The sequence below is a fragment of the Porites lutea genome, chromosome 3 (genome assembly GCF_958299795.1).
Source record: "Porites lutea chromosome 3, jaPorLute2.1, whole genome shotgun sequence".
NCBI lineage: Eukaryota > Metazoa > Cnidaria > Anthozoa > Scleractinia > Poritidae > Porites > Porites lutea.
Window position 1 is genome coordinate 47,668,805 of NC_133203.1, and position 12,269 is coordinate 47,681,073.

General features: G+C 39.4%; 2 protein-coding genes across 2 annotated transcripts in view; one reads left to right on the forward strand and one right to left on the reverse strand.

Annotated features, from left to right (window-relative positions):
- LOC140931303 (uncharacterized) overlaps window positions 1-12,059 on the reverse strand; it is a 44,134-nt gene extending 32,075 nt beyond the window's left edge. The window contains exon 1 of the mRNA XM_073381085.1: window positions 11,615-12,059. Within this exon, the coding sequence (XP_073237186.1) occupies window positions 11,615-11,764 (150 nt within the window). The 5' untranslated portion in view covers window positions 11,765-12,059. The remainder of the gene's footprint in view (window positions 1-11,614) is intronic.
- Window positions 2,167-6,877, forward strand: LOC140931300 (uncharacterized). Its single transcript, XM_073381083.1, has 2 exons — window positions 2,167-2,501; window positions 4,108-6,877. Exons 1-2 carry the CDS (start codon window positions 2,412-2,414, stop codon window positions 6,595-6,597), a joined length of 2,580 nt encoding a protein of 859 aa, XP_073237184.1. The 5' UTR covers window positions 2,167-2,411; the 3' UTR covers window positions 6,598-6,877.
- Window positions 12,060-12,269: the final 210 nt, after the last annotated feature.

Genomic DNA, 12,269 nt, shown 5'->3' on the forward strand with positions numbered 1-12,269 from the left:
CTCTCTCTCTGCAGATATAAAGTAGGGCATTTTTTGTCACTTTTCCTCCTTTCGTTAAAGCTTTCTTTTAAAGGTTACTCACAATTGCTTGTTATGATTTTTCAATGCCTAATACCTATACTAACAACCACACACTGTTTCAACTTTTTACCAATATTTTGAATTTTTTTACAGCCATAAAACATGTTGCGACGTTGCACAAATTCCCTACCCCGTGGATGGTCCTTTTAAAGACATTTTAAAGTACTTTTTGGCGTGGATTTAGAGGTATTCGACCTGTTAAACTCTTCCTAGCCATTCACTCGTGATCCACAAACAGTCTCTTCCGAGATTTTACAATCGACAAAAAAGCGCCGTAGTATCACATACTTCTTCATCCATTTGTGAGGTTCTGAAAACTCATTCGAAATGTGAAGCACTTTTTTTAAAAAGAAGTTGCTATATCTCTGAAATTCCTGAGTGTTTTCAGTTGAAATTCCCCAAAACACTAGCATATATTGCATTCTTTCTTCACAAAAAAACTGGCTTGAGGAAACAGCGGCTAACATTTTTTTTTAAGTTTTTAGCGTTTTGCGATACGAATATATTGCGCGTTGCATAAATGCCCTAATTGTCAAGTAGATTTATAGGCGCTTTAAAACTATCTGTTTTTAGAATAAATGGAAATGTTGTTACGTCAAAAGAATGCACTGATACAGTACTTTCAATCCAGAAACATATGTTATCAAAACAAATACTAAAAAAGGCTTTTTCAGGAAAGAAACGTTTTTTTTTTCCGTGCGTATGTGCTTATAAGAATGCTACGCTCCTGAAGTACATAATTAAAAAAAAAAAAAAAAACCTGACCCAGTTAAATTTCGTATATTGTGAGGCTCCCAAACATTACAACCCACTATTAAAGGGTGATGTACCAAGTTTTGCTGAAAGAGCTTTACGATTTTTAGGGTAATTGCCTAGGTTTTTCACCGTTTTGTAAGTGACCGATCCTCCCTCCAAAATTAGATTTCCATATCATTTTGATGGCGTCAGTGGCCCTTTCCCCCCACACCCACTTCCTTTACCCATTCCCGCTGATATAAACTTGGTCAAGCTTAGTAGAAAATTTAATCAATTAATTTCCAAAAACGAAACACGAAAAACGGCTGTCATACATTTTACTTTTCAGTTCTCACTATCGGATCTGTAAGTACACGGGTCTTTTGTGCCCTTTCCGCCTCCACCCACCCCCTTTACCCATTCCCGCTGATATAAACTTGGTCAAGCTTAGTAGAAAAATTAATCAATTTATTTCCAAAAACGAAACTCGAAGAGCAGCTGTCGTACATTTTTCTTTTTAGTCCTCACTATCGGATCTGTACGTACGCGGGTCTTTTGTCCTCTTTCCGCCTCCACCCACCCCCTTTACCCATTCCCCCTGATATAAACTTGGTCAAGCTTAGTAGAAAATTTAATCAATTTATTTCCAAAAACGAAACACGAAAAATAGCTGTCATACATTTTACTTTTCAGTTCTCACTATCGGATCTGTAAGTACCCGGGTCTTTTGTGCCCTTTCCGCCTCCACCCGCCCCCCTTTACCCATTCCCGCTGATACAAACCTGGTCATGCTTGGTAGAAAATTTTATCAATCGATTTTCAAAAACGAAACAGAAAAAGAGCTGTCGTACATTTATTCCATTCTTCGCTATCGGATTTGTAATGTATAGCATATGTTATTGCTTGGTTACGAGTGATTTCAGCAACGTTTACGGTATGACACTTTGTGATGCATATTTCAAGTGCCCGTAAAACGAAACACGAGGTGAGTAGCACATGCTTTTCTTGTCCTCTTTTTAATCGTGAAAAACATTTTTTATGAGGCCAAAAATTTAAAATGCAACATCAAATTTCCATGTTACATATCTGCGACTACGCAGCATAAATGATTTTCAATAACATTGAAGGGTTGTTCGAGAAAATGGAAAGGCCGCTTTTCTACGTTTCACCGTGTACTCAATGTCAGTGAAAAGCGGCATGGAAACTGTTCTAAACAGATGTTGGCAGTAGTTAAAACCATTGGCACTTTTCCATGGCACTTACTTTCACATTTCTATGAAATTAATCTAACATGAGATCGAACAAGAGATCGAAGAAGAGATCGAACATGAGTTTAAGTTAAAAATTCATAATGGACAGGACTCGCGTAAACAAGGATTGTGGAGTGATGTTGCATTTTCCATTAGTCACTGTCAACAACAACAGTCCTATTCAGGACTATATATGTTCACCTGGACGATCACGCTTAACCTACTAATGAGAATACATTATGAGAGGATATGAAACTGCCACTTATATAGGGGGAAAACTATGCTACATATATAGTACTATATTCTGATGCAAAATTTTCTTTGAAATCTGTTAGGGTTTACACCATGTCTGAGGAACTGCTTGTTAGTATACAAAAAGCAAAATCAGACCTTGCAAAAGCACTAATGTCAGGAGTTAAAGAAAGAGTCGAGCAGGTAAGAAGATCATTTGAGGTTTATTTTATATACATCTATATCAGTACCCAAAACATTCATCTAAGAGGAATTTTGAGGTGTTCAGGCAATTTTCTAGCCACATGATGTTTTTTTCAATTTCTCTTGCATGAATATTCTTGGGTGCTTTGCCTCCCCAGCCCCTTCACTTCCCCATAACGTTTCTTATGATCTGTCCTTAATTATATGAAAGATATCCTATATGAAAATCATGTATGAGAACTGCGGGGTGAAGAATTATATGAAAGAAGATCATCGCAGTTATAGAGGCAACTTTTGCAATTGGGAAAAGAAAGCCTGAAAAATTCAGGCTTGTAGGGGATTCGAACCCTTGACCTCTGCGTTACCGGTGCAGCGCTCTTACCATTGATGTTCAGGGCGCTCATTTCTATCCTTCGTTGTAACGTTAGTATTTAGCACATTCTGATTTATCTTTCATTATTAAGTTAGTGATTAGCGTGCTCTGAGTTTTCTTTCGTTGTTGCGTTAGTGATCAGCGCGCTCTCCGTTATCTTTCATCGTTACGTTAGTGATCAGCGCGCTCTGAGTTTCCTTTCGTTATTACGTTAGTGGTCATCGAGCTCTGATTTATTTTTCATTGTCACGTTAGTGAACAGTGTGCTCTCAGTTATCTATCATTGTTACGTACGTTAGTGATCAGAGCGCTCTTATTTATTATTCATTGTTACGTTAGTGTTTAGAGCGCTCTGATTTACCTTTTATTGTTACGTAAGTGATAGCGCGCTCTGATTTATATTTAATTGTTACTCTAGTGATCAGCGTGCTCTGATTTACCTTTCATTATCACGTTAGTGATCAGCGTGTTCTGGTTTATCTTTTATTGTAACGCAAGTGATCAGCGCGCTCTGATTTATCTTTCATTTTCAAATTAGTGATCAGCGCGCTCTCATTTATCTTTCATTGTTACGTTATAAACCCGTCATATAATTCTTCACCCCGCAGTTGTCATATATGATTTTCTTATATTCATAACTACATCATAATCTGTCCTTAAGTAATCCAATCTTTCTCAACATAGATCCTGTCCTTGTTAAAGCAAAGCTATGAAACAATGGTTTTGACTACTACCAAAATTTGAAAATTTTCCATGTTTTTATTTTACATAAAATAGGCAAGGAAAATGTGTTTGACGATATTCTAGAAAGAAAGAAAGCTTTTCTAGACTATAAAAACAAGGAGTTAAAAAAGGCGAAAAACTGGGATTTTTTCAAAGGGGTTAGTCCATGGTTTTTGTCCAAAATTTGTAATTTTTTACCGTGTTGAATTCACACGTATAGGTTGAGGATGATCGTCCGGATGAACGTAGTCCTCAATAGGACTGTTGTTGTTGGCAGTGACTGACCTTTCGACAAACTGCGCGGTAGTCATCTTTAGAGTCGATCACCCGGACGATCACACTCAACCTACTTATGAGATAATTACATTATGATAGGATATGAAACTGCCACTAAATAGAGTAATATACGGGGAAAACTATGCTAAATTGTAGGTACTTTAGCCCTAATAGACGATTTAGTGATCACGCGTATTAACTTAATTGCCTTTTGCTGAAATGTGTTAATTGCAGTGTAGGAAAAAATTGGAAGACAGGAAAAATGAATGGGTAAACAAACTCCGGATGAGAGAATATGAGCCCGTTAAAGAAGACTTCGACATTGATGATTTTCGACAACCGCCCCTCGAATGTTTGGATGAACCTAGTGATGAGGAGGTAGGAAGCACTGGTTGGGACGACGAGGATAATCCCAACAACAGCGTCGACGAAAAGCAGAAGGTATCTAAAAAGGCAGTTAAAGGTGAAAACAACGGTGGCAACTCTCGTCAGACGAGAAAAAAGTATCTTTGCCCCATTAAAGGGTGTAAATCACAGGTACGTGATCTTCCTCGCTATTTGAGAGACGTTCATAAATGGGCCAGAGAAAAAGCTAAAACGGCGACCTCCAGGTTTGGAATGCGGGAAAGCTTTTCGTCTACTAACATGGACGGAAAAGGAAAAGACCGCAAGTGGAAAGACTATCATTACCACCGCAAGTGCCCAATTTCAGGTTGTCACTCGATAGTAAAGCGACTTTCCCAACATTTACGGCAAGTACACAAGGAAATACGGAAGGGCTCATCGGAATACAAAGCCATATTAAAAGAAGCTCGGCCAAGAAAACCTTCGCGTTCATCAGCACTGGTGTCAAGAAGAACTGAAGAAGCCGAAATAAGCCTCAGTAGCAACAGTGATAATAACAGCGTAGCTGGAACTAGCGTAAAAGGTGACGGCAACAAGGATAGCGGCACAGAAAATTCAGATAGTATCAGTGATGGTGACAACTGTGGCTATGAAGGTACACCTGACAGTGATTCACAAACGGAAGCTGAAAGCACTGGCAATTTAGAAATAAGCCATGGTATATTTGGTTCTTTCATAAGCTGGCTACAGACAACTGATGGTGGAAGGAAACCGCACAAAATGTCGAAACAGCATGCCTCACAGGTAGAAAAGATGCTTACTGTTATTGACCCGAACAAAGATCTGGCGTCGCTATTTGATCGTAAACTTATTCGTGACACTTTCTTAAGAGATCACGCTGAAAAAACCTACAAACCTGACACTATTAAATCGTACTTGTTAAGTCTACGGTATTTCTGCAGCTTTGTCTTAACAGAGCGTCCTGAGGGCCTAAATGTGGACGATGCTAGTATTAATGTAATTGATGAGAAAGCCCGTTTGTGGTCGACTTCATACAAGAAAGATTGTCAACGTAGGCATTTGGAGAAACAGGATGAAGATATTTCTAACTTGATAACAGCTGAGATGGTGACTACATTTGAGCAGAGTGAATCAACACGAAGAGCAGTGTCCCTCATTGGTCAGCTTAGTGGGGCTCACTGTATTCAACTTAACCAAGAACAGTACACACTAATTAGAGATTTCATCTTAACTGAAATGACAATCGCTAATGCCCATAGATCGGGTGTGCTAGCTAACATGACTATAGGTGAGTTCAACAAATCAAAGCATGAAAGTAATGGAAGCTACGTAATAAGTGTAAAGAACCATAAGACTGCATCCATTCATGGTCCTGCCAGAGTCGTGCTTTCACCTAAACTGTTTGGTTACCTGAAAGTGTACGTTAATGAAGTGAGAAGTGTAGTAAATTCGACCAAAGATGAAAATGACTCTGTGATATTGTCGTGGAGTGGAGCAAAGGTCGTGTCAGGCCAAATATCAACTGCAATCAACGCCGCTTGGAAAAAAGCAGGGTTAGAGGGTCATATCAGTTCAACTCTTTTCCGAAAGTCAGCGGTGACTGCCGTACATACCAGCCACAAAGACATGACAGGACAACTCGCTGATCTCATGGCACACAAAGAGTCGACAGCCCAAAGGTACTACAAACTTCACGAGAAACAAAAATCCTGTGTTGAAGCAGCAGCCGAGCTTCCCTCCATTATGAGAACAACAAAAAAAGTACTGGAGGGAGGCGATTCCATTACTACTATGGAAGAAGATATTCCTGCTGGTACTAAAGATAGCACGGAGAAACATGTTACCTGGAACAAGCAACAAATAGAAGCCATAAAAGAGCTCTTCCGTGAAGAAATCGACCAGAAGTCGGTAACAATGGCACTTGTCAGAGAAAAGATAACAAATAATGCGATCCTTTGCAATCAAGACCCTAAAAAGATCTGCGACAGAGTTCGCAGTGAATGGCGTCACAAACATGATGAAAGTCACTTGGAGACTGCTGGTGCAGTTGACCCTCCAGACGAAGAAGAAACTTTTTCAGACAAAATGAGTCGCTATTTGTCAAGTTCAAGTGTTTCAGAATTTGTGCCACCATCTAATTCAAGTTACGTGAGCCGAAACATTTTTTCCTTAAGGGAAAAGGAGGATCTCCTTCGGCTATTTAAGCCTACAATCAAGAGTGGAATTATCTCAAAACCAGCCGTAAAGAACATTCTTGAAGAAGACGAGGCTGGGAGGCAATTCTTAAAAAAATTTACCTTAGATCAGATTGTCAACCGTTTAAAATATGAGAGGCGGATGAACCAAAAGCGTACTTGAGCTAGGTTCACTGTTATGTCTTTTTGTAGAGGTTTCTGATGCCAGTTTAAATAAGATGAAAAAGATGAAACTGGGAGGCAACGCTTGCCTAAAGTTACAGTATTAGAAATCCTTAACCGCTTACAATATGAGGGACGGATTAAAACAAAAGCATACTTAAAGAGAGCTAGGTGTTGCCTCTTTTTAGAGGTTTGTCATGTTAATATTAATAAGGCGTAGTTGATTTGAAGCTAGTTTTGTTTTCATGTTATGTCTCTTTTTAGACGTTTGTCATGTTAATATTAATGAGGCGTAGTTTTTTTTGTCGTGTTGAAATAAGTAACACACTTCCTGTTTTTCATGTTCAAAGTACTTTGAAATTTGATTATGATAGTTAATTGGTAAGTCGAACTCTTGCTTTCTTTAAAATTTCCAAGAGTTATTGTAAATCAATTTTTTTTCGGCAATACTGTTATTAATTATCTTAAGTAAGGAGAGTTTTATATTCATTGAAAGGATGAAACTCGAAATTAAAAAAAAAAAAAAAAAAAACAAGGCAAGCATTTTAGTCTTAATATATACAGTTTACTTTCTAATAATTTGACAAAATTTTTTTAAAAGGTTTTTCTCAGTCATCTGTATTGACAAGAGTTTTCCGCGATGCTAACAAAGAACAAGTAGCGTTAAGGTCACTTTAGACCTCATGAGAGCCTTCCTTTGGTGATTCATACCAGACTAAGATGGAGTGTCGCAGATAATGACCGCACAGCCCCCTCATTTATAAGCCCGACCAAATTGGAAGCCGCGCACCAAAAGAAAAAGCCATTTAAAATAAGCTCGTCCTTAAGCCGATGGCTAAACGGTCGAACATTTTCGTTGAATACCGTGTTTGAAGAGCATGTTGATCAATGATCGTTAAGCCACCTCATGTTGTGCATGACAAAAGCAATGTTGGAGATAAATGTTTGATCGTTGAGCTGATGCTTTATATAAACCTCCGCGGGGTTATGGTTGACAATTGCCCTCATATGCAAAATTAATCCATACCATATCGGAAACTGTGCTTAGACAAATCGAGGAAGCACTCTAGTAACTCGCGCGTATATTAAGGAAAGTACTTACAGTTAAAATATACACAGTCGGTATGTCAGAAAAAATCTTTTGCTTGAACAGGGGCCGCGAGGAATCGGTAGGTAATGATGACGTTTCTATTGTTTGCGCCTGCAAGTACAAAATAGTTAGGATGACGTAAAGACTGAAAATCCCGAAGGGACCGCCTAGGTAGATTTCGTGACATTTATTGTGCAGTCATACTTGGATACTCTTTTGCGTTACGTGTTATCAGTGACATTCTGTGGAACAGTTACTTTTACCGTATGGAAAAAAGGACAGTCTTCAAAGCAGAGGGAGGGAAAAGATGTCCGAAACACACAGCTGGCATGTCGTTGAGGTCAAATATCATAGGCTGCGGAATCTGGAGGGCTAGGGAAGTCCCCCCTCTTGTTTTTGTTTTTTTGCAGTTGTCGTTTTTTGGTGGGGAAGGGGACACATCCCCCTCACTTTTGTAGAATAATAAATATTAACTTTCCTTTATTTTTCCACGGTAACTCGTTAGGACATAAAATTTACTGTTTTGGAAAGTTCAGGTTAACGCCGACTCGTCTGTTTAAAACATGAAACAACGTACGTAGCCGGTTGGATTTGGGACATTTAATTTTTATTTTATTCGCACTCCCTCCCCCCCCCCCCCCAACCCCCTACGGAAGGCTATCTACGTAGTTTTTGTTGCTGGCACCATTGAAGATTGCATCCGAGGAGTCCAAAATATTGTCGACGTCTAAGAACAGGACAGAGAACAGCTTTTATTGTTTATAGGGGGAGGGATGGGGTGGGGCGGAAAATGTGGCTAAAGTGCCCTAACCCCCGAGACAAAAATGCCCTAATGTGATCAAAGTGCCCTAAGGTGACCGAAGTGCCCTAACCTCTGTGACAAAAATGCCCTAATGTGACCGAAATGCCCTACTCAATGTTACCAAAATGCCCTACGTGACGAAAGTGCCCTACATAACGTGACATAAATGCCCTAATGTGGCATAGATGCCCTATTGCACGTTGCATAAATGCCCTTAAATCTACCTCTCTCTCTCTCTCTCTCTCTCTCACATATATTTACTCCCATTGCCAAAAATTTTATGCTATATTGTAATTTGACCTATATGTTATCCATGCTTTATGTTAGACTTACGATCAAAGTAAAGGTGGGGATACCAGAGAGCTTCAAACAGTAGGATGGTCCCCTTACAAAATAACTGGGTCGAGTCACCTTAAGCTGTTGTTTTCGATTCTTAGTGAAATTTCTGCCCTTGAGGAAATTCACAAAGACAGGAGCAGGTTATCGGCTTTTGACAACAATTTATCTTGTAGGCAGTATGATGTTTGTGTAATTCAGAAAACTGCTGACGAAAATAAAGCTCCTTTTCCGGCCTCTTCACAAAGGAAAGACACACTACCAACTCCATGGTATTGCCAGTGCTGAAAACGACTTTGGGGGAACGTCCCCAGAAATGAACCTTTACAACTTTTTACGAAACGGTATAAATTAAGACAAACAAACAAACAAAAAAGACTCTGAGATAACACACAAAACAGATTGACAACGCTCCTTGAATAAGACGCTAAATACACCATTCATAAGAGCATGTCTTAAGTTAGGGCCTGTTTACATGGAGTTGGGGGACCCCAGGTAGGTGAGATAACCCGCTTAGGTCGGGTAAAAAAAAATAACCCTCCTTTACATGCAATCTTACAACCCCGCCATCCCAGGGTGCACTTTCTCAAGATTATTGAATGGTCGCTAGGCACGTTAACAAGAAAAATGCTGGAAAACCACGTGTTTTGGCGATTAATACTATTCAACACTCACTTGCTGCTCTTCCTGCAACCTTCAGTGCTGTGGCTTTCTGTTGTTACCTCAGTTAATAATGGTGCAAGGCCAAAGTGATTTTTGCACGAATTTGATGTATCACGAATCCGACCCCGGCTAGGCGGGTTAACCGACCTTGAAACGTTTACATTAAAAGAAATCACAATTTTATTTTCTACACACTGACAAAAATTGTGAAAATCAGGAGAAGAAGATTGACAGACAGTTGGTTTTGAGCAGGAATTCGTCGAAATACTCAGGGAAGGCTTCTGCTTGGCTACAAATCCGGATTTCTTTTCGGGACTTTCAGAGCTTTACAGGATTTTTTCAAAAACGACGGAAGGGATGCTTGGAAGGGATTTTTATCAATTTTGTTTGTTTATATGTTGCACAGAAGACCACACCTGCACGGTCGTAAGCAATGGCACACGCGTTCTAAGCGCTCGCACCGTTAATTGATGCCAACGGTCATTTATTCGAGTTTTCTTCGTCTCAGCTAGCGTATTATCTATGGACAGGTGGTACAAGCTCTTCTTACCGTAGGACGCGTCATAGCTAAGTAGCGTCTTACTTCAAATGAAACTTGCCATTTGTACGGGAGGTTCACGTTCTACGTAAGACACGTGCATGCTTATCTAAACTAGTGACACTTTCAAACGTAGTTGAAGGTGTCCCTCTTCGGAGTTCGGGTCCATCCTACCCCTAATCCGACATATCGGAAAATTGGGAAATCCCTCAGGTTAGGCAAGAATTCAATAATCCTTCGATAATCATCCATTTATTCACTGCGTGAATTGGGTATTTTTTAGCTTATTTAGAGGAAATACGTTTTGCTTCAAATCCAGAGTGGGCTTTTAAACACATTTTTTAAGCCAAATGGTTTTTGCGTGAATCTGCTTTTTTAAATAAGTTATTTGTTGTCCGCATTACAATGGATTTGAATTTTACAACGATTTTTTTTGGGACACAGGGTCTCGGGCCTGTAAAACCCGGTCCGAGAGCCGCGAAACCAATAACCCCCCGTACGTCGAAAATAATTATCGGATCGAAGTAAAAATTACATTTATGTTAATAGGGGGGTTTAAGAAAACAACGACGGCTAGGGCTACGGGACCAGCGAAAAGCCAATAGGTTTAGATTAGCAAAACAACAACCTTGCACGTGCATCACGCTTTTTTGTACCTTTCTTAGCCGTCATAGCACGACTACAACCGCGTGAAAGCGCCTATTTTCGCGTTTTGTCGAGGACGGGAACACAAGACCACAACTTTCTTTTTTTTTCATGAACTTTAATAAAATCCTTCAGTACTCAACGCCAAAAAAAAATTGCCCTCATATGACAAATTAAACGAGATGGAATAAGCGCGGTAAAGATAGAGGCAGTGCGAATTCACTTCTTAATTGCTGTTTCCGTAGCCTTTGCCGTCGTTGTTGCTTGAACTCCCTAATAGCTTACCTAGTGCTACTTCAGTTGTGAATTTTTTTTGAGAATTTTCGATTTTTCACTTTTGTAGACCTTAGGTCGATATTTACTGACATCCGCTCTTAATTTGTTATTAATGACAGAGCATTTTTTATAAGCTCAAACAACGAGGCACGATTATTGCAATTTTTAAGGAACAGTGAGTTTAAGAACATATAGAAAAATAATGTCTGATTGAGTCCCTTCCCCCCTTGGCTTTACTCCTCGCATAAAAAAGAAAACAACTTGATATAGAAATTGTGATTAACAACAAAATACGCGAAAGCTACACTCAAGGCCTAAATTACACTTAACAATACAAATAAAGAAACGGCTATTAAGGATATACTCACCTTGGTTTGCACACGCGCACTAATGACCCAAAGGCTTAGCTTACGTGTAGATGGGTACAACCACGGAAATATAACAAAATGGCTGATAGTAGTAACATTCTACACTCGGAACTAAACTTCCTAGTATAAAAAAACCCTAAATTCGTAACCAGAAACGTGCTGGAAAACGATCTGACAATTGGTACATATTTTCCATACGAACACTAGCAAAAGAATGGGAGGCGGTGGTGCGTTTCTCACTATTCTTCTAACAACGGATTCACGAAAAAACATCACATTTCACAAAAAACAAAGACAAACCTCATTTACAAGAGAAACTTCTTCCTTTGCTCCATCAGTACCAACTTGTTTCCTATTCTTGTTATCATCATTTTTAAGTATTGCTTCACCTCCTTTCTCCTCCTGAACCCAGTCCTGGTTAACTGAAATATCATGCATCTTTTCCACCATCACCTGTGCCACATCTCTCGAACACCCCAGCAATCCTTGTTTTCTCTCATCAATAGGTTTCCAATTCCTGACTTCATCAACGTTCAACTGAAATTTTGAAGGATCCACCTCAATTCCATCAGTACTTTTTTCTTTGGGATCAAATGGTAGACCAATGAGAGATTTCTTTAAACTTGTTTTCCCTGCCCGATCCTGCCCGATAAGCAATACTCGACCACGGTAAACATTAACAGCTCCATATTTAAGAGCACTTTGATAAGCGAGCTGTGCTTTTTCCCCGCGTGCTTCTATTTCTACGGGAACTAGTGAAAAAAAAAAGAATGCTTATTCAAGGAAAGTAATGTCTTACAGGTTGCGTAGTTCATTGGCTTCTAGTTCACTTGACGGACCTAGGAGGGTCATGGGGGGCTACATCAGTGTTTATTGTCCTTCTTGTTATCTTTCAGTACGGTCTCTTAAGTTATTATTAAAACAAATCTATGGTAAACGTAATTTTACTGAATTT

Excerpts from the sequence above, each read along its gene's own strand:
- LOC140931300 (XM_073381083.1), top strand. The coding sequence starts at position 2,412 with ATGTCTGAGGAACTGCTTGTTAGTATACAAAAAGCAAAATCAGACCTT. Across the intron at positions 2,502-4,107 it reads TTAAAGAAAGAGTCGAGCAG|TGTAGGAAAAAATTGGAAGA; the intron begins GTAAGAAGATCA and ends TGTTAATTGCAG.